This window comes from Anticarsia gemmatalis, chromosome 18, assembly GCF_050436995.1.
Source record: "Anticarsia gemmatalis isolate Benzon Research Colony breed Stoneville strain chromosome 18, ilAntGemm2 primary, whole genome shotgun sequence".
Classification (NCBI taxonomy): domain Eukaryota; kingdom Metazoa; phylum Arthropoda; class Insecta; order Lepidoptera; family Erebidae; genus Anticarsia; species Anticarsia gemmatalis.
Window position 1 is genome coordinate 11,692,199 of NC_134762.1, and position 23,547 is coordinate 11,715,745.

Sequence of the window (23,547 nt, forward strand, 5' to 3'; positions counted from 1 at the left end):
TATCACACGCACATCTTACGTATAAACCCCTCTCTCTCTCAACTAAATATTTAATTTGCAATGTTACAGTTTCGCGGCGGAAAATCAACAGACGTTGTTTACGTTTCCCGACGTCTTCTCGGTTTCTTACATCATGATAAGAGATAAGGTATCTTTAATTAAAACAATGTTTGAGGAAAGAGGCCTGAGGCGCCACTGATACGAGAACCTTTCTGCAAACATGCGATTCAACAACGTGACTTTGTAAATTCCTAACACTGTAATATACTCTCTATCTATAATTTCTTGGTCCAATTGACAACTCATCAGGAAATGAACCCAATACAATTTCCTGGTCAAACAGTCTTATTGGGTTTTTCGTTTGGGAATTTGTCAATAACAGCTCAAATTCGGTACTTACATGGGAAACAGAAATATTCCTAGAATCTTTTGATTCCTACAAGCCCACCTGTTTGCGGAAACCGTCATGTTTTGAACATAAAACCTAAAAGGAAAGTTCCGAGAACCCAGGTCTTGAGAAGGGGCCCCCTATTTCTAGAGTTAGCTTGATCTTGCAACTAAGATGTTATGAAAAGGTTTAGTTTTACACAAATTAATGTATTGTAACTAACTGAACATTCGTGAAAACGTCACGACTTGTATTAGGAAAACATAAAACGCGAGGAACTGTCAGTCAATCGTGGCAGCGTGCGTTTCCTGTACACTCCACGCAAACGCATCGATTTATTACTGTAGTTATTTTAACCAATATACCTATTTCTTGATTTTTTTGACAATTACTAATTAAACCTGCATTTCACAATAGGAAGAACAAAGTACCATCCTGTAATTTAGTCATACTTTAGGTAATTATACCTTATTATAATATTGATGGACAGCCGACCTCGAATGTTTTTGTCCATTTATTGTTATTTGTTATTCCGGTGCACAAATAGAACACCTCTTCTATCGATCTACCCGCCTGGTACTTGTTATGTCTAGTTAGTCTTCTCTTTCGATAAATAGTTTTAAAAGGTACTAAAAAACTATTTTTTTTATGTCAGAGGATATGATATGGTCGACGAGCCTACCATTAACCGACCGTACAATAATTAAAATTAAAAAAATACAATAAGCCGGTAATTATTTGTATAACTTTACGTCCGTGACAATTACAAGACAGATTGAATAAGTCATATATTTTTATAACGATCGTTATAAAAGTTATACTACAATATTCCCACGTGTATGAAGGTCGTGATGTGATGTGATGTCCAATGCCAAACGACAATGATCGAGAGAAACCTGTTGTTTCCGAAAACTATTAAGGCCCGGAAGCGTTGTACGTTGATCGCATTGGATAATACCAGGGATTATTACCTGCGTACGCGCATTATAATCACTTGGAACATCAACTTGATGTAATATGTTAAATATAATGGCGAATAAATCTAGCCTTAAGGCTTTAATTTGAATAAGTAGCGAAATATCTAGACAGAATCTTTTGACATTTCCTGAACGACGGACAGTTTTGTTTGCACGCATCCTTTACACATAAAATTGCAAGATATTTTAAGCAGTTATAGCTCAGATATTCCGTAAAAAATATATACTATATCAGCAATAGGTAAAGTTAATGTTTTTTAAAGAATAAAATGAAGATTACGCGTCTAATTTTTTCGTTTCTGGGGTAAACTTAGCTTTTTTAAATAAGTTTATACGCTATTGAATAGATAAACTACCGCTAAATGTACCTCAAAAACCGTGGGTAAGCAACGAATTTGTGGCTTAAACCTAGCTAGAGTAGCTAAGTAGCTAGTCTATTACAAATTCTATCAAACAAACTCAGCAGTAATTCTTCGAATAGTTTTTGTTTTCTCACAATGATACGTGTGTTGTACTCCTAGATTGAAACGCTATCAATTGTTAAGTAATTGCTGTCAACGTGACAAGCATTTATGTGATCAGATTTTAAGTATCGTAGTATTGTTGTGTGGCGGGTTGAAACACAGGAAACACGGGTTTTTATACTGTAGAACATATTACATCGTATGAATTCACGTGACGATGTTCAGTGGCCATTTTTTTCGATTTTTTACACCGTATTTCAATTACCAAACATGTTTATTCGAAATAATAATGTGAACGAAATCACAGATAAGGATCTGTGCAATTTTTGACAAAAACGAACTCCTTGAAGATTGTTATCTGCTGATAGAAAATTAGCCAAAAAATATTTTATAAAACAGTCTTAGTTTCTTCAACTTATATAAAAACAGCTAAATACTACCCCGGGAGAAAACAGGGTGCAATGCAAGAAAGGCTTTATTCGACTATACATAAGAAAGATTAACACATGAATAGCAATCTCGAAACTAAAAAAATAATCTATACTAATATTATAAAGCTGAAGAGTTTGTTTGTTTGTTTGTTTGTTTGAACACGCTAATCTCGGGAACTACTAGTCCGATTTGAAAAATTCTTTCAGTGTTAGATAGCCCATTTATCGAGGAAGGCTATAGGCTATATATCATTACGCTACGACCAATAGGAGCAGAGTACCAGTGAAAAATGTTACAAAAACGGGGAACATTATAATTCTCTTATGTGACGCAAGCGAAGTTGCGCGGGTCAGCTAGTTCAAAAATATACAGACACATTTTGCTATTTCGTTCTGTTGTCCGTCACCCAATTAGGGGAACTGTTTTTTACACATAAATCGATGATACGAGGGCGGTGTACCGAAGGGCGGAACAACAGGTGTTACCGAAATATAGCACAATGATATCACATGTTGCTCCGTGAAAAAAACCAGCCCATTGATGACTTCTCACGTTGTTTGTGTGTCTGTGCGTGGAGGCGTGTGTGTGGGCGTGTGTTGCATATTCCACATTGTTCTGCCACACTAATGACCACGTGTTTGTGATGGGAACGCAAATATTGCGCGCACTGACCACCACGTGGCACAACAGTCGCTACCATTCATTCTCGTCTCGTGACATTTAACAAAACTAGTTCCATAGATTGTTATCAGATAAAATAATACTCTCAACTGAAAGGTAACAAAAATTGAGCTATGCCATACTTCGCTGGAGAATAAACATCATTCGTGAATGCGACTGTATAAGTTTTAAAGGAATTTCTAAAAAGACGACTCGTAAAGCCAGACTTGAAGGCTTTTTATGTGGATTTAAATCTGGTGAGCCTTTGTGCGATTGCTATTATGCGCCATTTCATACAATTGATGGTGTTTTATTTGAAAGAAATACGGACGTGGAGGATATTCTTTACACCTGATTAAATGTATTATGAAGAGTACAATGCGTGGGAGTTACTAGCCACTTTTCATATTAAAAGTGCAATAAAATAAATAGTCTCATATGGAAATAGCTAATATTCGCTAGTATGCCATTTGCAACGTTAATTTGAGAATATAATTTTTCCGTTTAACACCAGTCCCTATCCTGTCCTCTGCCGTGGCTGTAAATCTTTTTGCAATTATCGCAAAAACTTCTGAGTTTTATGCGTTTTTCATCAAAAGGCAAGTATTTTACGTCGAAAGTTTCAGGATATAAGTTATTAATAATAAAGAAGAATAATAAAGAGCTATGTAACTAAGTAAAATATGATCATTCTTGTTGATAATCCTAATACAACACGTCAGCACGAATTTGCTCCGTGTTTTGACAGAATGTCTGGTCTGGGGGTTCCGAAAACATATAATTGATATATTTATTTTGCAAAGTATATTCAATCAGTCACGACTTAATAGTTTGAAAGACTTAGTACATTTTTTCCTCTGGTTTTTTTCTCTTACAAACAGTATCAATAAAAACAAGTCTAATTTAAAATAACGACCTCCGTATGTATAAATCAATCATACAATATCGATGTGGACGTTTTTGTCACGATCTAACTTAAACGATGTAGGTATGTAATAGACAAAAAACTCTTAATTAGTTTTGAAATATTTTAGTATTGATCTACATGTGTTATGTTAGAGGCAAATGCCAAAGTTAATTAGTGCACTTTATATTACATTGTTGCTTAATTTGATTGAGTATGTAGTGATGCAATATTTCAGGTACCTACTTATTCTTCTTATCGTATGGGTAGTGGTCAACCTCGGGTTAAAGTTGGTCAAGCCGCGAAGGACTTTAACGTGGCTTAAAGACTGTTATATGTATATTGTCAACCACCGGCACCGACTTTTTACGTGTTAGTTCAAATACCATCAGGTGGTCACCCATCTATGGAATGACCGCGACAAGGTTTGCTTAACTCGATCGTTTACTATTAAGGAGAGGCGTTACCTTGCAGTGTGACACTACAGAAGATTCAAAGGTTGTTTTGAGTCTAAATGTACATTTATTATTATTTGTTTTGGACTTTTTAGCAGTCTCATTTCGGGTGCGGAAGTTATCACCAAAATAAAAAACACAATTAATTGGTATTTTTATTTGTACCTTTATGTGGAAACTTAATTAATCTGCATTCGACTTACGCAGGTATTTCAAAGATATGAAAAATAATATTTCACCTAACATTTGTTAGTGATTAATTTACAATTAAATTCCTATCACCATACCTAGAAATAGTTTAACTTAAACATTCTAACTATGTACTCACTTCGAATGGTTAATTAGAACTACCGCCTAAGCGCTTAGATAATCCTTAGTTAGTAAATGAAATACAATTCTGAAAAGCGATCTATTTAACATAACAAATTACTAGGAAGGAATTCTAATCAAAATACCTACATTGTTATTTCGAAAGGTGTTCTGAAAATTAGTAGCTACTAAGAATTTCCAAAGCAAATAACTGCTCGACTCGAGAATCGAAGTCGCATTGTCAGTATTAGGTTAATACATAAATGACCGTGGTTTCCCAATGGTTTTTTTATGTGTAGTAAAAACAAACAAACAAACAATAGTGTCTACACAATAACATTTTTTGCAAGTACCAGGCTCACAGACTGTTCTAAGAGGTCTTTTTCCGTACGTCCAGTAGAATCGGGAGTCATAACAATGAATAGACAAAAAGCCGAGGTCGCCTGTCCATCAACTTCATAATTAAAATAACACCTAGCACTATCTGTTGCCTTAGTACGCAAATTAATCAATCGGTATTTAGGAAATGATAACCTTGCCTAATAAGGGAAACTAATGACTTCAGTATTACAATTATCGATTATAATTAACTAGCTATTGTTAACGGCTTTGTTTGTTTAGTATAAAGTACAAAGAAGAGCAGTGTCAATGACCCTTGTTGTATTACTTCATAACGGATTGCCATATAAGGTTCATGTTTTGTGCCCTGATAAATAGTCGTAATCTTTCTTTGCCAAAAATGGCCGAAGTAAGCCGAGCACCACAAAAAGTACTAACACGCGGCTTTTAAATGATTGAATGTACTATAAATTAAGTTCTTACTAATGATAAAATACTTCTTCAGGCTAGCGGTAACAGAAAAGCGAATTAATGTCTTCAGTTTAATACATACATACATACATACATATCACTCATGTTTACCCGAATTTGTATGCAGAGGTGTATGAAATATACCCACGTTTAACCATTAACAATGTTAGTCCCATGTAACAGGGGGCGAGCCTATTGCCATTTACCGGGCACTTTACCAATCTCCAGAATACGATTGAGAAATGAGTTAACTATACAAAAATGTTCATAAAAAATGCTCTATCGATTGGTGCAAAGAGACATAGTATATCTATAAAATTGAAAATGTCAGAAATATATAAGTACAATAGGGAGTAACTTCACTAAGAATATTGCAAAAGTGGGTTACAATTAGTTATAAATGCACTCTAATGTCTTAACTCATTTTCAACAAAATCGTTCTTATACCCTTTTTACTAGAGGCACTGTAAACGTACGTAAATCAGTGTATCTAGTAAATAGACATGTTAATTAGTTGGAATATCGGCCTGAATGCAAGAGGAGGCCATTTCCTGTCCTTCCGCTCCTCGAGGAGTCGTGAACGTCCCCGGGTGATACACGGCCCCACTCCGGCCGCTCGCTGAAATATCTCCACACTAACTACATACGAGGCGACGCGCTACTTTGATTTACTTCCTACTGCACAGGAAATTAATACGAATATCTATTTATTTTAGATTAAAATTAAGTACACGTGTTTTGATAAAAAATATGGCTTGTAAGGAATCATTTAACTGAACGGTATTTTAAATGCTTATAGATTTCGTAGCTATTGCCCATATTATGACTACGAAGTATTTATACATACATACGTAAATATGTATATGCCTTTTTCACATAGAAGTAGGCAGAGACCAAAAAAAATATGTATTAATATAGAGCTTTTAAATTTAATAAGTTTGTTTATAGGTATTTTGAAAAAGTACAAAGACGTACAAATTAGTTCAAATAACAAAAAGTAGATTATTAAAAAATATATGTAAAATTTCAATTTTGTAACTACAATTAACTGTATTACTGTTCATTGGAGAGTTAAACTACAATGATACCAATTAATTGATCTCTAACACGCATGTTTTCGGTTGTTAACCACAATTAGTTTTATACCCGCAAGTTAAACTTAACGACACATTAACTTAGACAATAAATATAACTAGATATAACTATTATAGACTTTTATTTATACAACTACTATTTCCAACGTCGTCTACACTAACCATAGAGAAGCACATATAACATAATATCACGCCTGTTATACTTGAAGGTATAGGTAGAGGTGTATGGGATACACCCACGTTTCGCCGTTAACAATATTAGTCCCATGTAATTGGGAGCCAGCCTATTACCATACCTATTATAAATAAATATTATATCAGCGACATAATTACACGTTAATTATTGTATAATAACTGCGCTAAAAAGCCTTAATTCAGCAATGATCGTGCTATAATCGTGACATCACGTCAGTAAATACGTCATCTTATAATAACAGTGTGTAATCATCACTTGTCTAGGCTCAGATATCAACAAATGCGTTATAATTAGGCTGTCAACTTAGCTATTAGAAAGTAGTTCAATATAACGAGATCATTATCATAATGTTACAAAACTAATTTTGTGTAAGAACTGTTACGATCTGCTGAAAACATTTAGATTTACTGATATTTTGATTCGATATGGATTCTGTTATATTTGGACGTTGCATAAACTGAAACTGTTAAAATACGACATCACTAAACTAACGTAACTTTTATTTGCAATATTAAAAAGTTATTCACGTAAATTTTTCTTTAGGGATTTTCCTAACAAACAGTTAAGTTAATTGTGGCCATATTTATTTACATATGACAATTCATTTATCCGAAAATGCAGGTGTAATGTGAATTAATGATACTTAATCGATGTTTTTGAGCAATGAACCTATCAAGCTACTACAACAATAACTAACTTCTAAAAGCTTGACAAATTACAAACACATTGTATTTCATAACAATTTTCATAGCACTTCACAGACAAGCTGTTACTTGTTACTTGTCTTGTATTGCTGTGTCGTAAAAGTTTAATATTTCTTAACAGATACAGGCGCACAAATTGCTAAAACATTGGCATTATTACGCGCATCTTTGCCTGGAAACTCTATGGTTGATAGTTTCAAACATAAAGATAATTACAGGGTATTTAGACACTTCAGATAAATACCATTGGACAATTCAGCCACGATCATCTAATACCAAACTAAGCAGAGCATACTATGAGCCCTTAGCTAAGCTTATTCCGATTGTGGATTAAAATTCAAAAATATTTAAAAAGATGTAGAGAGATCCAGTCGTTCATTACAGTCGCTAATAACTAGCTCATAAAATTACAGCAAATTTTATGCTAATTTGTCTTTTGTTACAATCCGTTTGGCTACTAATCCGTACCTCACTACAGGTTCATATTGTCACAACAGAATGTTCCAGTGTTCCGTTTCTAATAATTCCAAAGACAAGTTTATGGCTTTCTAGAAGTGGTCAGAGTACCTGTCGTTACCTGCCTGGACAAAAGGACAGTTATCCAAACAGATAACTACTTGTTATCACTCACACAATGGACGGTTAAGCAACTATGTGAAACATCCCAAGGCATCGGAAGTATGTAAGGCAAATACCCTTGAGTTATGTGCCCACTACAGGCCACTTAAAATATATTAATTAGTAAATAATTTATTATTTTTACATAAAAGTTATAGTTATTTAACCTTATTACGAAATAACGCGGTTATTTTTGCGGAACACTTACAAGAATTGCGGTGGAGAGTCAAGTTATTTTAGATATTTGTAGAAAACTGACGAAACATAATTTAATCGTAATTTATAATATACCTATTTTTAGTCCTATCCTAATGAGATGAGATAGAGGAGTTTGAGTCCATTATGCCGGTCGAATGCGGATTGAGATTGGGATATTTTAATTAATATGCTAATAGACGGTAGAAATGCTTTCTTGTCCAATAACTATCTATTTAAACATTTGATTGGACATCCTTGTTTAATCGCTGCTTGGCTAACTTTATTAACTCCTGTTTCAATTAACTTTTTTTACTATCTTTTACATAGGTACGTACCTACCTACCTGCATTTATAGAGCAATGGAACGGGTTAATAATAACAGTTGAAGGCTTTTGCAGTAGATATTTAAACATAGTTATTACGGCAACAGTATTGATTTCAGTAAATATGATTGCGTGCGTCGAGACATCGGCACAAGACACTCTAATAACCGTACACGAAGCGATTTCACAAATGATACAGTTTTACGAGAAAATTATAAAACATAATGAATACCAATGGATACTAAAATAAATGCTCGTATTCTACTAGATATTTTGAAATAATAATAAAATATGAAACTAGACTAGGTACCTACCTACCTACCTACATATTAATAATATTTTTCTTTGGTGTTACATCACACGGCGCTACACAGATGACATAATGATCGATTACCATAATTACAATGACTTAATTTAAAGACTAACATCATTCATATTCAAATATTATTAAACATGTTCAAAGTTAAAATGTATCTGCTGACACTAAATTAAGTATTAAATAACCACCAACCACTCAACGTACGTAAAATGAGGAAGTAGAAAAAACATTAAATATGCGAGAAATTACTAGTGTGAAACAAATATTCACCCTACTGGTAATAAATAAACCTGTTATATCGCAAAAAAGCAATTATAACACGTATTAATAAAACGGCGATACTTTGATCCACAATAATAAACCACTACCGGTCATAAATGCAAAAAACAATAACAAATTTTGAAGTGTCGCTGTCGGCTCGAAACTTGGAAAGTGTAGTAAAATACCGTCACACTTACCGAAATGTAAGTAACACCGCACTCACTGGCTCATAACTACAGTTCCACAACAATGCTTCACGTAAACTCTCACTCACTGATATAAATAATTAAAAGTAAAATGTAACTTCTCAAAAGTCCGCGATGTTGTTACGATGTTGTCGCGAGCGGCGCGAGTAGTACAGACGTGCGCACCCCACGAGCGCCGCGTGCGATATGACGCCGGCGACGGACGCGCGGACGACACCGGCCACAATCTACCGGCCGGTTACTGAAGTCAATCGCTGGTCTTCAACTCTTGTTTATCTTCACAAATTGCTACAATTCCAACTACCTAGTTATTTTCTGTTCTGGGCGTTTATTGGTAAGTAAATAATATATTTTGATTTGATGCTTGACAAGTCCTGAAAGTCATGTCAAAGCTGTCAGAAGAATTCTTTTTAGCTCAGCTAAAGGCTAAAATACCACGAGCTAAAAGTATAAACTTCTTTTCTTCATATTAATGAGCTAAATTACAGGAAACTTAATTCTGCTGCTTCGTAAACTTGGATATTAATATAAATCCGGAAAATCAAGGAAACTGGTAACAACTTTCAAGTTTCCGGAGGATCAAAGGGCTTCTGACATTTTAGACAACATGATTGCTCTTTAGTAAAACTACTCTGAGGAACCACCAGACAGACTTCCAATCGGCGACTTATATTTCTCAAATACAAACGTGAGTTTCGTCATCTCGAATTTTCTCTGAAAAAAATCTCATAGCACCTTTCGACCTTCAGAAATCGAAGTGTATTGTGAACAGTAAGATAATAGACGTGCGTGGATTCATCAAATGTGTTCTGTATCGTCTGTGGAGCAGCACAATGGCGTACAATGGCGTTACGTGGCGCTCTTGATCCTGACACTGTACACTGTACAGCCCATTGTTCAGGTAGTGTGAGCGCGCGCCGTGAGACCGCCGCAGAACGGAAGCACGCGCGAACATTAACGCAATCTTATGCTTCTCTTAGTGGAATCTTACCTCTGTTGTGTCTGTCTTCGTGGAATAATCCGAACTATGCTTCAGTCACTCACGTTTTATAATAGGTAACTTATATTTTGAAACTTCATTTCGAAAGCCATGAGGTCCTGTTTTTTTTGTGAGCCTACGAATGATTTGGTAGAATGTTAAATTTCCTGAATACCGAAAGCAAACTATACAATGTTAGTTAGGCTATTAAGTTTCCTCATTTTCTGAATGTTGCAGAACGTAAAAAGTCTTTAAAAGCGTCCTGGGGAGATCATCCAATTTTTTTTATTGAAGTGCCAATTTGTTTCAAACCACTCGAAGGAAGTTGCCGTTTTCGTAGATGATAAGCGAAAGCATGCAGGAACACTGTGATATTCAACTCAGAGCCACTCCTCGAAGAAATTTTCACGTGGTAGGTAATGTAGGTATTCACAGTCAGGCGCCTTCAGACGCCGCCGCTCAATACAGTGAGTCATCTCTTGTGTCTGTGAGACTCTTCACATGAAATACTGTGATGGCTATTGTATTCCATACTTGTTCTCAAAATATACGCTCATAAAATAATACCACTTTTGTTCACGATGGAGAAAAATGATCGCCTGAGTGATGTTAATTTATATGCAAGGCAGAGAAATTTGTCGCAGGGGGATAGAAGTTATAAGAAAGTTAGGAAAAGAAAAAAAGTTTTTAAAATCTTGACAACATAGGTTTATCCATGTGGTATGTTGCTCTTCACGATATAAAACTACCTTAAAATTACTTTGATTAAAATATTAGCAAGCCTTGTAAGCAAATTAGTATCAAACAGAAACAAGCAAAGATCCGACCATCTTCATCAACAACATCTTAACACATTCTGCGACCCTAGTCGCATATCAGCGAGCCGGCGTTTTCGCATATCGCGAGATCAAAGTTTTAATGAATAAATATTATGGAGCTTTATCAGAACATCTGCATATCTCGAGTGGGGCTCCGCCCTCTGATTGTAGGGCGAAGCACCGACACAAAGGAGCCGCCAAGCCCCGTGTAATTCTTGAACATCATCTTTGATTCATCTCGACGCTTGCCTTGAATAGGAAACTTCATGATCACGAGCGTTATTAAAAGAGCGTCGTAAAAGTCTTTATAATTTCGCCGAGTTGAATGATTGTGATAATCTTAAACTTTAGTGCTTAAGATACCTAACGTCCGTCAACAGTTTGTAAGATATATTACCAGTGGATATTAGAGAAATGTGCCAAAAATATGAAAAAACCAAAAACAATTTCGTCATACACCAGCTGCATCAATACCGCCACAATTAATATCACGGTACACGTGTTAATTACCCAAATGAACCCTTCAGTCAACAGGTGCGGGGTGCGGCAGACATAGGTGCGCCGCTTGCACCGCGGCTTCCGTGCTGGCCGCTCCTGGACACACCCCCGACCGGTCATGGTGCCCTGGTACCCGTGCAACTAATGCATTAGGGTGCGCCTCCATGTGTGCTTATTACAGTCATTAGTTCCACTTTTAATATTTTAAGCGAGTAGTGAGTTTCTTGATAGGCTTGGCTAAGCATCTAGTGCGTATTTATGTATGTTTGATAATCCCCGATTTGCTCAATCAAGAACGACTGATCTGATTTGGATGGGTATTTTTTTATTCTATTTTTATTAATTGTATTATTACATTAAATCTATAGAGTACTGCGAAGTAGGTTCGAAGGTTGCTTTAATTAAATCTACTTTAATAGGTGTATTTATGAGTTATAAATTACACAGTAATAAATAAACATTGAGGATTTTGTGGGGGTGTTACAACTTTTAATTGCATAAGAATACGATAAATAACTGTATAATAGATTCCTTCCTCAGATAACTGCTGCACCAGGGCTTCATAGCTCATAAAGATATTTCCACTATCCATATTCATGGTCAGTTCTAGTGCGTAGTATTGAGGTACTGAGCGATGTGCGGAGCGACACCCACGCCACCTACACGCGAGGCTGGCCTCCTAGTACTTGGGCACAGGAACTGCACATAATCGCGCTAATAACAAAATAATTACAGATAAATAATGACCATAGCACGTGTTTCACACCTACAATACAATCAGATTTACTAAAGATTAGCTCATGTTTCGTATAATTACGTTATTGCAGTTAAGTGCCAATTATCTACATTGTTATTCAGATATCCATCAATTACCTAGTTTGCGACAGCAGAAGCGAAATAAAAAATGCTTAATTAGAACAATTAAGCGGGCATAAATATAGGCGGACAAATAACTGCACAATTTTCTCATTAACCGGAAATCAAACTCACTAAAATATTATAATACTAAAAATTATTTAAATGACATTATTAAAGTCACACCAACAACATTATAACTTTAAGCCTGGAAGAGGTTAAGTCAAGATTACCTTAAACTTACAGTACATATTATTATGTACCTATTACATTTAAGGTATATGGTAAGATTAATCTTCAAAGCAGTATATTCAATTGGTTTCACAAAACGCCTGTATATCATGAATGTGACTGTTTCTCAAAACAATATAAAGAAAATTATAAATTGTTTTATAAACGCCAGACATAACATACTGGGTCTTTATTAATTCATTTGTTTGAAGTTAATAAACCTCTCAAAACACAAAATCTTCAAAACAATATTTTTTTCATTTCACTCTCCCATTTAAATGAAATACGGAATAGAAGAACCATTTATCGAGACCTGCATTTTTTAAATTAACTTCTAACCTTGAAACTAACCTCAATACTGGTATCAGTCTACATTGAAAGAAAGAAAAATCTCATTAAATTGTAAAAGAGTTCATTTCAAAGAATAGTGCTGAGAAATGTCGTCGGTGTAGTCCCGGGAGTGTTGCCTGCTACTTAGTGATGAATCCCGGTCAAGTGAGTGTGTGTGAGCAGCCCGCAGGCACGAACCGCTTCACAAACGAGAGTAGGCCGCGCTGTGGTTAGATAAACACCCGCAAAATATGGGAAATGAGGCTTTTCTTGCTTTTCGTGTTAAGGTTTCTGCGCGACTTTTATGAAAAGCTATTTGTAGGATTTAGGTCAGACATACATACTTATATTCAGCAAAGGAGTGTACAATAGATACTATCATTTTCACAGTTTATTGTATCTTCTTATTACATAGGTACTGCCTTGCTTACTATATTGCTGTGAATATGTGCGATTTGTCACTCTTTCACAGACAACATTTTCGAAAAACTAAAAAAGAATGACTTAAAATGCATATTACCCGCAGTGCAGCGCTTCTCATTGACGAATCCCCGCAATGCGGGACCCGGGACACTAAAGCCTCGCTACGGGATTTGTACAAACACTTCACTTTTTAATAGCTATTGGCTTCCTGCCAACCAATTAGTTGATGATACTGCGCTCAACTCATAACTAAAGTGTCTATCATAATAACAGTTTGGAAAAGTATGATTCTGAAACCAATACCTCTACTACCTTTTGAAACAAACCTATTGACCGTGGCGTCGTCAAGGAACATAAAAGCAAAATCGAATAGACACCGGTATGCGTTTTCAGGCAGTTGTTTCATTAATCTTTATCGTGCGACGTAGACACAAGCAGGTCACGTCATGTTGGTACCAGGCTGGCATCAGCGGCAGGCGGTGCATGGCGTGGAGGTCGCGGGTAACGCACGCATCACATGTAACACAGCCAATATTGACGATATCGTGAATACTTGTTACGATAAATTGCTTAATGTTAGTAAACCAAGCAGTGAGCTGTTAGCTACCGATGTAGTCTAACTTTTTGCTCAGCATTTCTCGTGGACAACCCGATTCAGTTAATTCCCACCCATCTAGGTGAAAATACTTTCGAAAACGAGGACAGAAATATTTTCCATTAGTTTACCCAGGAACGAATGGCGTTTTGTTGCTCCAACGCTCTTCCCCCCAAAAAGAACACAGCAGTTAAGCATAAAAAATAAGCTTACTTAGCCGGAACTAGTCTTAATAAATTATACCTACCTATTTACAATATAAAAATTGGTTCTAGGATTTACATCGATTCGACAACCGAGGTTAGATTCGTTCTCGAAATCGGTTAAAAGTCTCTTGGAATGCTAATATTCTATTGAACCAGTATCTAAATGTACAAACATGCACATCACGGGCCCGTGCGTCGGCGAAATTGTCAAATTGTTGGATGTATCGCGTGACGCGTGTGCCTCAGTGCTCACGGTATGGATCCAAGTATTCGGTGATAGTCGCACAGCGCACTACGCCGTCTTTCTTTTGCATTTTCTTATAACATTGACTAATTAGTAAATTTACTGAGCCGTTTTTTGCAAATTTTCTAGCCGGCGTTGCTGCTTTTGAATTATAGTAACAACGATAAATCACTTTTAAGTTGCCAGTTAATAACATGACGATAAATAAATCAATATCATTGGAATCTCGGCAATTTTATACCAAACTAAGCAGAGCTTGTACTATGGCAACTAAATATCAGATATACATACCTATATAGATAAATTAATAACAAGGGTCACGACAGTTACTCGTGCTCATCACACAAATATACAAGCACATATAAAAGTACATTTACAAGGTTTCAAAATCATACTTTTGCCAAACTGTTAGATCTCTTTTCAAAAATGCTACCTCTTGATAATTTATTTAGGAATGGGATTCCGGTTCAACTATCTCATCTAATTTCTTAAGTGTTACTTAGCGTATTATTGCCTATAAACTTTACGCAGGCACTTGTATTTTCTGCATTTTATGTCTTCATTTGTAATTAAGTAAGTGCTTCTAAAAATGAAGAAACATAATTATAATAAATGGTTTTGATTCACTTTTTTATTCAAATTATTATTTCATTAAACTGCAACAAAGTATTACAGTTTCTGAACACAGCTGTTTCAATGTCACATTGAGTTGACAATATTTGTCAAATTTGACATCACGTCTTCCGTCACCGACAACGCCGCGCAAAGTGTGAACGTTATTAGTATTTTTCCATGAAAATTCTAAATAAAAATTATCCGCAATTACTCTTAGACGTCAGTCAAGATGTTTGCTAAACCTTACAAATTAAAATCTAACACATCCTTGAAGAATTCAGAGAAGTAAGTTGAAGTTTACGTGTGCTGAGATTGAGACAATATTCTTGAGCAATATTTGTTAAATTATTTTTCTTGAATTTGTAGGAAACATTTGGCTCAGCGTATTCAGGATGAGTTCCCGTCGTGTACCGAGGAGAAGGTCAAGGAGCTGGTGCCCGTGAAGGCGAGTTGTATCAGCATGAAGTTGGTGCTGCACTCGGAGGAGGTGGTGAGCGTGTACGCGGTGGACGGCGTGCCCATGATCATAGAGACGGAGGGGCGCCTGCTGCCCACCGTGTGCGCGCTCTGGAAGGTGCCAGACCTCGTGCCCGTGCTGGCTATACACAGTCCTGTACTGCCCAAGGTATAGTAATCTGTCATTTGTACTGTTTTTCCTATTTGAGTAGCATAGTGACAACTATAATGTGGTTCCGTAACCTTAGGCTACTTGGGTTTGTCATTTATAATAATTATTTCAACATATGTAAAGACATAAAACATAATTAGAGTAAAGTAATTGTTCCTAACACTTCTAAACAGACAAAAAAACTTACTGATCTCTACAGATACAAGGAGGTGCTCCACTATACCTACCAGGAGTGGTGACCCCAGCAGGAGGTGCAGGCTTCCCAATGTTCCAGCGTAATGCAGTGATAGCCATGTGTACTCAGGACAATGCTGCAGCTGGTGTTGTTGGTAGAGCACTCATGTCCAGCGCAGATATGCTGCTCAGAGCTGCGTAAGTCACCTTTATTAATGATGAATAGTAATTATTAAGTCCTCAAAACATTCTCTGAAGTTATGCAACTAAAACTGTTAAGACTTCACTACATAATTCCACTGTAAAAGAGTCTTATATGAGATTGATAGATAAAGGTATTTTAGGTATTTTATTACTGTTTATAAACTCAAACTGTAAAATACAAGTTTATTTTGTATATTTGACATCTATCTTCAATATCTTTGTTATGTTCATATTCCAGTGGAGTGTGTTTAGAAACATATCATGTGATTGGTGACCAGCTGTGCAAAGACAACAAGTTCAGTAAGATTGAGCGACCCAAGATGGGTCCTGCCTCCTACAGCCAGGGTGATGTCACTGAGAGTATCACTGCTGATGTCAGTCAGGTAATACTGAAATAATGATACAAGTTAAATCTACTACTACATACATACATGGATCTTTATACATTTTTTAATCATACTTAAAAAAAATATATTTAAAAACATAGTAAATGAAAACCAAAATGATGCATTAAACACCTGTCTTTCTGTTGTTAAAAGTCAATCAATTAATTTCCTAACACTGCAATCAGATTTTTAACAACAATTAATGTTATCTATTCCTACACTCATAAGAAATTACAATACTCTTACTCTGTCCAATGTAGAAGAACAACTTAAATTTTCGACGGTCTAGTAACTAAATACTAGTCTACAATAAATCACTATTACTTTTCCAGCTAAGTATCCAGCCTACAATAAAAGAAGAATGGCCGAGCCTGGGCAAGAGGCCTGCTCCACCAGCCGCAGTGTCAGCGCCCACGCCGCCCGCCGTCACGCCCACACACACGCCTGCTCCTAACGAACCTAAGATCATTGAGGAACAACCACTAGAGGAAGTTATTGAGCCTGCAGAGGATAGTATGGTTATAGGTAACATATAATAATATTGTTGATCATCATTGTACTCATAGTAATTACAGCAAATTATATATGTTTGCTATAGGATAACCAGAGTTGTTTTGCAGCCTGTCATAAAAGTTACAGTACTTATGGGTCATGTTTCGATGTACCAAAAATAATGTAAAATCTCATTTCCATTGTAAACATTTAAATACTAGATTATTCTATCTGTGTTGCAGAGATATTATGAGATTAAGTATTTGGACATAAACAACTCTTGGCTAATGTATTGAGCCAAAAAAATAACTTTTGTTTGAAATATTCTAACACACTTAATGTATTGATATTTACAGAAGAGAGCTCACTAAGTGAGGAGCTATCGATCCCGTCGGAGCCGGACGCTCTGCTGCGCTGGTGTCTACTGTCCTTCCTCAAGTTGCAGGCCAAGAATCACGAGTATCCCTTCAAAACTAACCTGTTATACAAGTAAGTAAACACTTATTTATCGTCATATGACTTGTATAATAAGATTCGCTTACATTTTCTGCTGTAACGAGACGATTATTTATAGAGTGTTTACTTGAAGAGGACGTCACCTAATATTACTTCACCGACTTGCATAATGTCTTATTTACATAATGTTTGTATGTATAACTTACAGGAGTTTAATGCAGATGTGTCCACCAGACAGAACAGTTGATGTCAAGAAGTCTTCATACAAGAAAGTGGGCAAGTTCCTTGAAGCTATGCAACAGGTAACAACTACACATGGTATTTACTTGCTTTACAATGATAAACCATCTTCCCTCAAAGAGTAGATGCAGGTTGAATGTTTTTTAAACACTTACTCTTATGATAAGGTAAATTACTGCGAATAGCTGGGTATCACCACATCATAGTATAACAAACGAATATAAGTATAAAAATATACTCCCCGTGTTCAAGGAAGGCTTGCTAGAAGTGCGCGAGATCGAGAAGGGCGTGGCGGCGGTGACGGCCGTGAACCTCGCGCACCCGGCGGTCAGGACGCACGGCGTGTCGCCCGCGCTGCGGGAGCTGGTCAGTGCGGCCACGGCGCCGCCCGCGCCGCCCGGGCCCGAGGACGGGTACGTGCCGCCGCAGGTGCGGGAGATGTTCTGTGTCACCGCTGCCGTGCAGGACCTGTTCGCGCCCGTTAAGTATGTACCTCAGTGTTTTACCTATCTTTAATATAAACAATAGACCTGCAAGTATACATAACTTACGAAATAAATGTATAAAATGACTCCAGCCTACCTGGTTGTACATCATAACACTCAATAAATCTCACACAGAATTAAGTTTTCAAAAGATAATAGAGATTACTTTAATAAATAACAGAATTCCATCCTAAATATTATAAAGTGTTTATTTTTTATTTATACAGAAAAGGTACCGCATTATCTCCAGCGGAAGTGCGCACGCGCCTCACAGAATACGTGAAGACGCGCAACTTGAACTCTACTGAAGTGAAGGGCGCAGTCGTGCTTGACGCCACGCTCGCCAAGATCACTGGCAGACCGGAGGGGGTACGGATAACATTAACTTATTTGAAAACACCTAAAATAAATTTTACATTTAATATTGTTAATAACTTAAAATTCTGTCAAATTCGTAGGAGGCGATGAAATGGGACACGTTGATGCTGGGCACGCAGGGTCGCATGACGCCCAGCACTGAGATGCGCTTCGAGGACGGCTCCGTCAAACTGTCCAAGACGAAGCTCGAACCTATACGCATGCAGGTCGCGCAGAGGAGCGGGAACAAGAAGGTACACTTATAAATGTAGTATTTTCAAGTTATTTGCCAAAGATAGAACTAGATTTCGAGAAACATTAAAAGGACTGATAAACATAGCGCAGTCGTTAACATTAGATAACCATCTGCAATGTAATCGCCAAATTTACACAATTTTGAGTTGGTCAATATATGAATGGCTAATTAATCACTAACAATGACACAAGTATTACTTGCTTCAAACAACATGAAAATATTTTTATCAAATCCCGCATCAGGTTCGCACTTCAGTCAATACAATTTCAAAAGAGTGAACATAGCAGCCAACAGAGTTCACTAAAAATAGCAACTTTCTGTTACATCCGAATATAGCGAACCGTTGTTATATTTTTTACATTCGTAACGGCTTGCGATTAGAGATGTTTTCTTCACAGCACGATAGCAATAAAAAACCGGCTCTAACTGCAAAACAAGTGACGTCATAACGTTCGTTACATTCAAACAAAAAATACTGTTGCGAAACTTGTAGAGATGATTTCGCACTGACTATTTAGAATTTATGACTGTTCAGTAATGAGTCTAGTTTTATTGTGGTAATAATATGAAAATTACCACACTCCATGGCGATGGAACTAACATGCCTATAAGAAGATTAGTATGATACGTCTGTACATGCTTGCTGAGGAAAACCAAAACAAACATTAATGCTACACTGTAAAATTAAACAGCAAAATAAAATGGTTTTACCACTACACTAAGCCACCTTTCTCCCTTTAGGAAAACTTTTTCCTACATTTCATTATTTATTTAAAAGCCTTGAGACACTGTTTCTGTGCAGGTAACACTAGTATCAAACCTGGAAGCGTTCGGGTTCAGTCTGCCGGCACTGAGCCACGTGTGTCAGACGGGAGTGGCGGCGTCGTGCGGCGTCACTAGGTCGCCCGGCTCCAAGTGCGACCAGCTCATGATACAGGGAGATCAGGTAACTAGCACTTTTACTTCTAACTTTTTTGACTGATTTCTATGCAGAATGTATGGCTATAGGCAATATTTAATACTCCTGGGGGTAAATAAAGTGTATATAAAAGTTTACAGTACATAAGAATCGCTTCGAAAAAGCTTACAAAAAGCTGTAAATGGCCAGTATCCTACAATATATTCTTTCTTGTCAATAAGATAAACATGATTCTAAAAACACTTCTAACTTATTACCATTTTTCCTTCCTGCAAACTACTATGAATCCCGTAGTAATCAATTTGTATTTTACTTCTTCCAGACATACTTTGTAGCAAAACTACTTATAGAAAAATATGGTCTACCTAAGAAATATGTAGAAGGAGCTGACAAAGCACTGAAGAAGAAGAAATGATTGCCAAGCAATGAACTATAAGTGATAAGTTACACCAAGTGTGCAGTGATACAGTGATACCGTGTGAATATACTATTAAAATAATACTTGAGCTTTTTTATTTATTTATTTTATCTTACAAACTACCCTATCAATGTCTTAAATCTATACATTTATGGCAACCAAATAAACAATATAACTGTGCTTAGTGCACTCACTTAACTTATCTGTGTATCTGACTTATAAGAACTACTTCTATTTCTATATTTCTGAAATAAGTGGAAGACTCAAGACTAAAATTCATTACATCTCATTGTACAATCATATCTTAACAATTTCATGTTTGTATTAAACTTATATTTAAGGGAAATAAATATAATCTTACTTTTAATACATGTTGTAAAGCCAAAACATTTGAAAATTAAATAAAATAAACATTAGACAAGTATGGCAAAATTTTGAAATATTTATGTTATTCTACTAACTATGTGTCACACAACTTTACAATATTAATATGTGTATTAGCATACACTAGTAAACCTATATTATACTATACATTTGATAAAAAATTTGAAATAAAATGTTCATATAAAAATATTTTTTTATATAATTTCTCTATTCTAAGGTTAGGGTGGGTTGATGTCCGTATTTCATTTCATTATGTACAAATAAAAAGATTAAGAACAAGATAATATATCTGCAGTACAAGTTTACAGTAAACTATGTCTCACTACAGATACATGGAAGCTTACAACTTACTACTAACTTATATGTTAACATATAAAACCACAACCAATGTTATATCAATAGAATATGTGTGATAACATTACATTATTACATGACTAAACAATTTTTTTATAAATTTCATCAGAGATCCAATTCAAAATCACAAAAATGTAAAACTAATCTTACCTAAAATCTATATTTTTGTGGCTGTCATAAACTTGAAAGGTGTTTTAAAGTTCAGTAATGATTTGCGACTTTTCGCCTTCTTGTCTGGCGGCGCGACCGGCGTCTGAGGCATGCACTGTTTCATAGCTGAGCGAGTTCTCTCTGACACACTACCATCACTCACCTTGGTGCTGGTGGACTCCATGCTCCACTGACTTCTGATAGAGAACATAGATTGTCTGGAAGTGTTAGATCCCCTCGAAGTGAGGCTGGTCTTTGAAGGAGTCTTCCTGATGCTGCTGTGGTTAGTGTTTGTGATGTCACCAAATATATTCTTGGAAGTCTTAGCTTGTTTGGAAGGTGAGGAGTGATTCCAGTGCATAGAAGACCTCCTCTCTGAACTCGACTTTTTCAAATCTAAATACTTGAACTTTGTGATGTCTTTAGTGAGTGCATCCTGCCTCGGCACCTGGTAGCCTTCATTGTCAACATTGTCCAGCTCATAGAATGTCAGTGTAACACTATCATCACTCTCAACAAACGGGTTATTAGAAGTAAAGTGCACTTTCTTGGTAGATACCTCAGGGAATATGTTGCGACGAGGCATGTTGTCCTTTGTGAACTTTGTAGCTGTCACTATGATGCTGCCGTCGCCCGCGTCCGCTGACAGAGAGCTGTCCAGGTCTTCATATCCTCCATAACTCTTCCTGCGACCACGAGAGCGCACGGAGCTGGCGCGTGGACGACGACGACGCAGCACTGCCTCTCTCCTGTCCTCCTTAGCTTGCGTTATCATTGGGAGATTTGGCAAAGTAATGCCATTACTCTCAGTGTCACAGGCGAGCAAGTCCACAGACTCATTGAGTGGTATGATCTTGGTGGAAGGACTGTTAATGATTTCTTTAGCTATCAGCTCTCTCTCCCTCTTGTTGAGCGATTCCTCGCGCTGGCGCAGCGCCACCATGCGCGACATCCACTGCTGGCTCAGTGTCTCCTCTGACACTCGCTGTGGACAGTTGTTGTACTTGTCCAGACACTCAGTGAGGGGTCGCCTGCTGCGAGGCACAAAGCCAGGCAGCTCCAGTGCCAGTGCAGCCAGTGTGGGAGACAGAGGGCTCTTTGGAGAACATGATTCTTCAATCTCTGTGCTCGCTTTGTGTTTTGGAGTTACATTGCAGTAAATAGGACTCTCTCCAATGTTGAACAGTGTCCTGGGTAGAGGCTCCACTGCTCTGCACAGCTCCACAGCCTTCTCTGAGTCACATTTGTTCATCTCAGAAGTTTTATATGAATTTTCAACTGTGACGAGTATCTCATTGAAACATTTGGATCCAGATTTAGTTTCCATGTTCATGAGAACTGTTGGATGATACAGGACGACGTCAGGGCGGAGGTTGGCGTTCCTGTCATCCGTGAGAAAGCTGACAATGTCTCTGAGATCATCACTGTAGTGAAATTCCCTGATCTTGTCGCCGGGGGCGCCGCAGCGGTAGCACAATGTGTGAATGACGTCGCCGATCTGTCGCATCACGTCTGTTGCGCCTGTAGCCGCCGTCAGCTCGAAACAATTGATGCGCAGCTCCCCGTCTTGGTCCACAAAGATCGAACTCGGACTTATGCATTTCTGAATGACAACAATGTTTAGGTCCTCAATAACTTTGCAAACCCGAGCTAGTTCGTGCAGCAGGCGCCAGATGAATGTCTCGGCGATGAACTTGTCGGTGGCCTTGCACACTTCAATTAATTCCTGAACACTGCGCCATGAAGTGTACTCAAGGACAAAGTACAATGTTTTCGACGGAGTGTGAAGTATGGTGTCGTAGTATCGCAGTAAGCTCTCTGTTGTCACTTTGCTTATTGTTTTCACTTCGTTTACGACGTTTTGTATTTGTTCGTTCGAGTACGCGGAGCAATTGTACGCCTTCCACGCAAATATGTTGTTGGTGACCTTGTGTCTCACTTTGTAGAACGTACCGCCACAGAAAACGTCTATAACTTGATAATCCTTTAACTTTTCCGCCATTATATTAGATATTAATTGAAAATTTACGAATTTTACATTTTGCGATTAAGACAAAGCCACGAAACTTTTGAATCACTGCGACGGTTACGAAAATAGTGATGTCTACGTACTTTGATTTTAAAAAAGTCGATAAAATTAGTGACGCCTTGCAGTAACGGTTTTTAATACTCTCAAATATTTTTTACTTTATTTAATAAATTTTTTGATATGTTTAAAAATTTGCTGATTTTGGTATATTGGTAAATAGTAACTGTAAGGACCGATGATTCTATTGTTTGATAATTTAATTTAAAGAATATTTTTCTCTTTATAATATTTTGTACACATTACCCGTCAAAAATGTCAAAAACCTAACCTAATACTCCGCCATTTATAATATCGACGCTGTGCATGGAAATCGCATATGGACCAAAAATAGGACTTTTATGCATTAACTTCACATTACATAATGATCTAAAAGGAAAAAAAAAGATTCCTCATTATTCTTTATCCTGTATCAACAAGAATGACCCCTTGTTTTGATATACCTA

General features: G+C 36.8%; 3 protein-coding genes across 3 annotated transcripts in view; 1 reads left to right on the forward strand and 2 right to left on the reverse strand.

Annotated features, from left to right (window-relative positions):
• The window catches only part of LOC142980402 (uncharacterized), a 108,954-nt gene extending 99,441 nt beyond the window's left edge, over positions 1 to 9,513 (reverse strand). Inside the window, exon 1 of the mRNA XM_076125743.1 lies at positions 9,310 to 9,513. The gene's annotated coding sequence lies outside the window, so the exon portion shown is untranslated. The remainder of the gene's footprint in view (positions 1 to 9,309) is intronic.
• A 5,710-nt stretch (positions 9,514 to 15,223) lies between these two features.
• On the forward strand, positions 15,224 to 20,210 carry eIF2D (eukaryotic translation initiation factor 2D). Its single transcript, XM_076125860.1, has 12 exons — positions 15,224 to 15,397; positions 15,479 to 15,737; positions 15,940 to 16,112; positions 16,357 to 16,501; positions 16,837 to 17,029; positions 17,353 to 17,485; positions 17,661 to 17,754; positions 17,945 to 18,177; positions 18,405 to 18,546; positions 18,636 to 18,788; positions 19,593 to 19,736; positions 20,032 to 20,210. Exons 1-12 carry the CDS (start codon positions 15,342 to 15,344, stop codon positions 20,122 to 20,124), a joined length of 1,818 nt encoding a protein of 605 aa, XP_075981975.1. The 5' UTR covers positions 15,224 to 15,341; the 3' UTR covers positions 20,125 to 20,210.
• A 1-nt stretch (position 20,211) lies between these two features.
• Positions 20,212 to 23,117, reverse strand: LOC142980462 (uncharacterized). Its single transcript, XM_076125859.1, has one exon. The coding sequence runs from the start codon at positions 23,015 to 23,017 to the stop codon at positions 21,023 to 21,025; it is 1,995 nt and encodes a 664-aa protein (XP_075981974.1). The 5' UTR covers positions 23,018 to 23,117; the 3' UTR covers positions 20,212 to 21,022.
• Between the last annotated feature and the right edge of the window lie 430 nt (positions 23,118 to 23,547).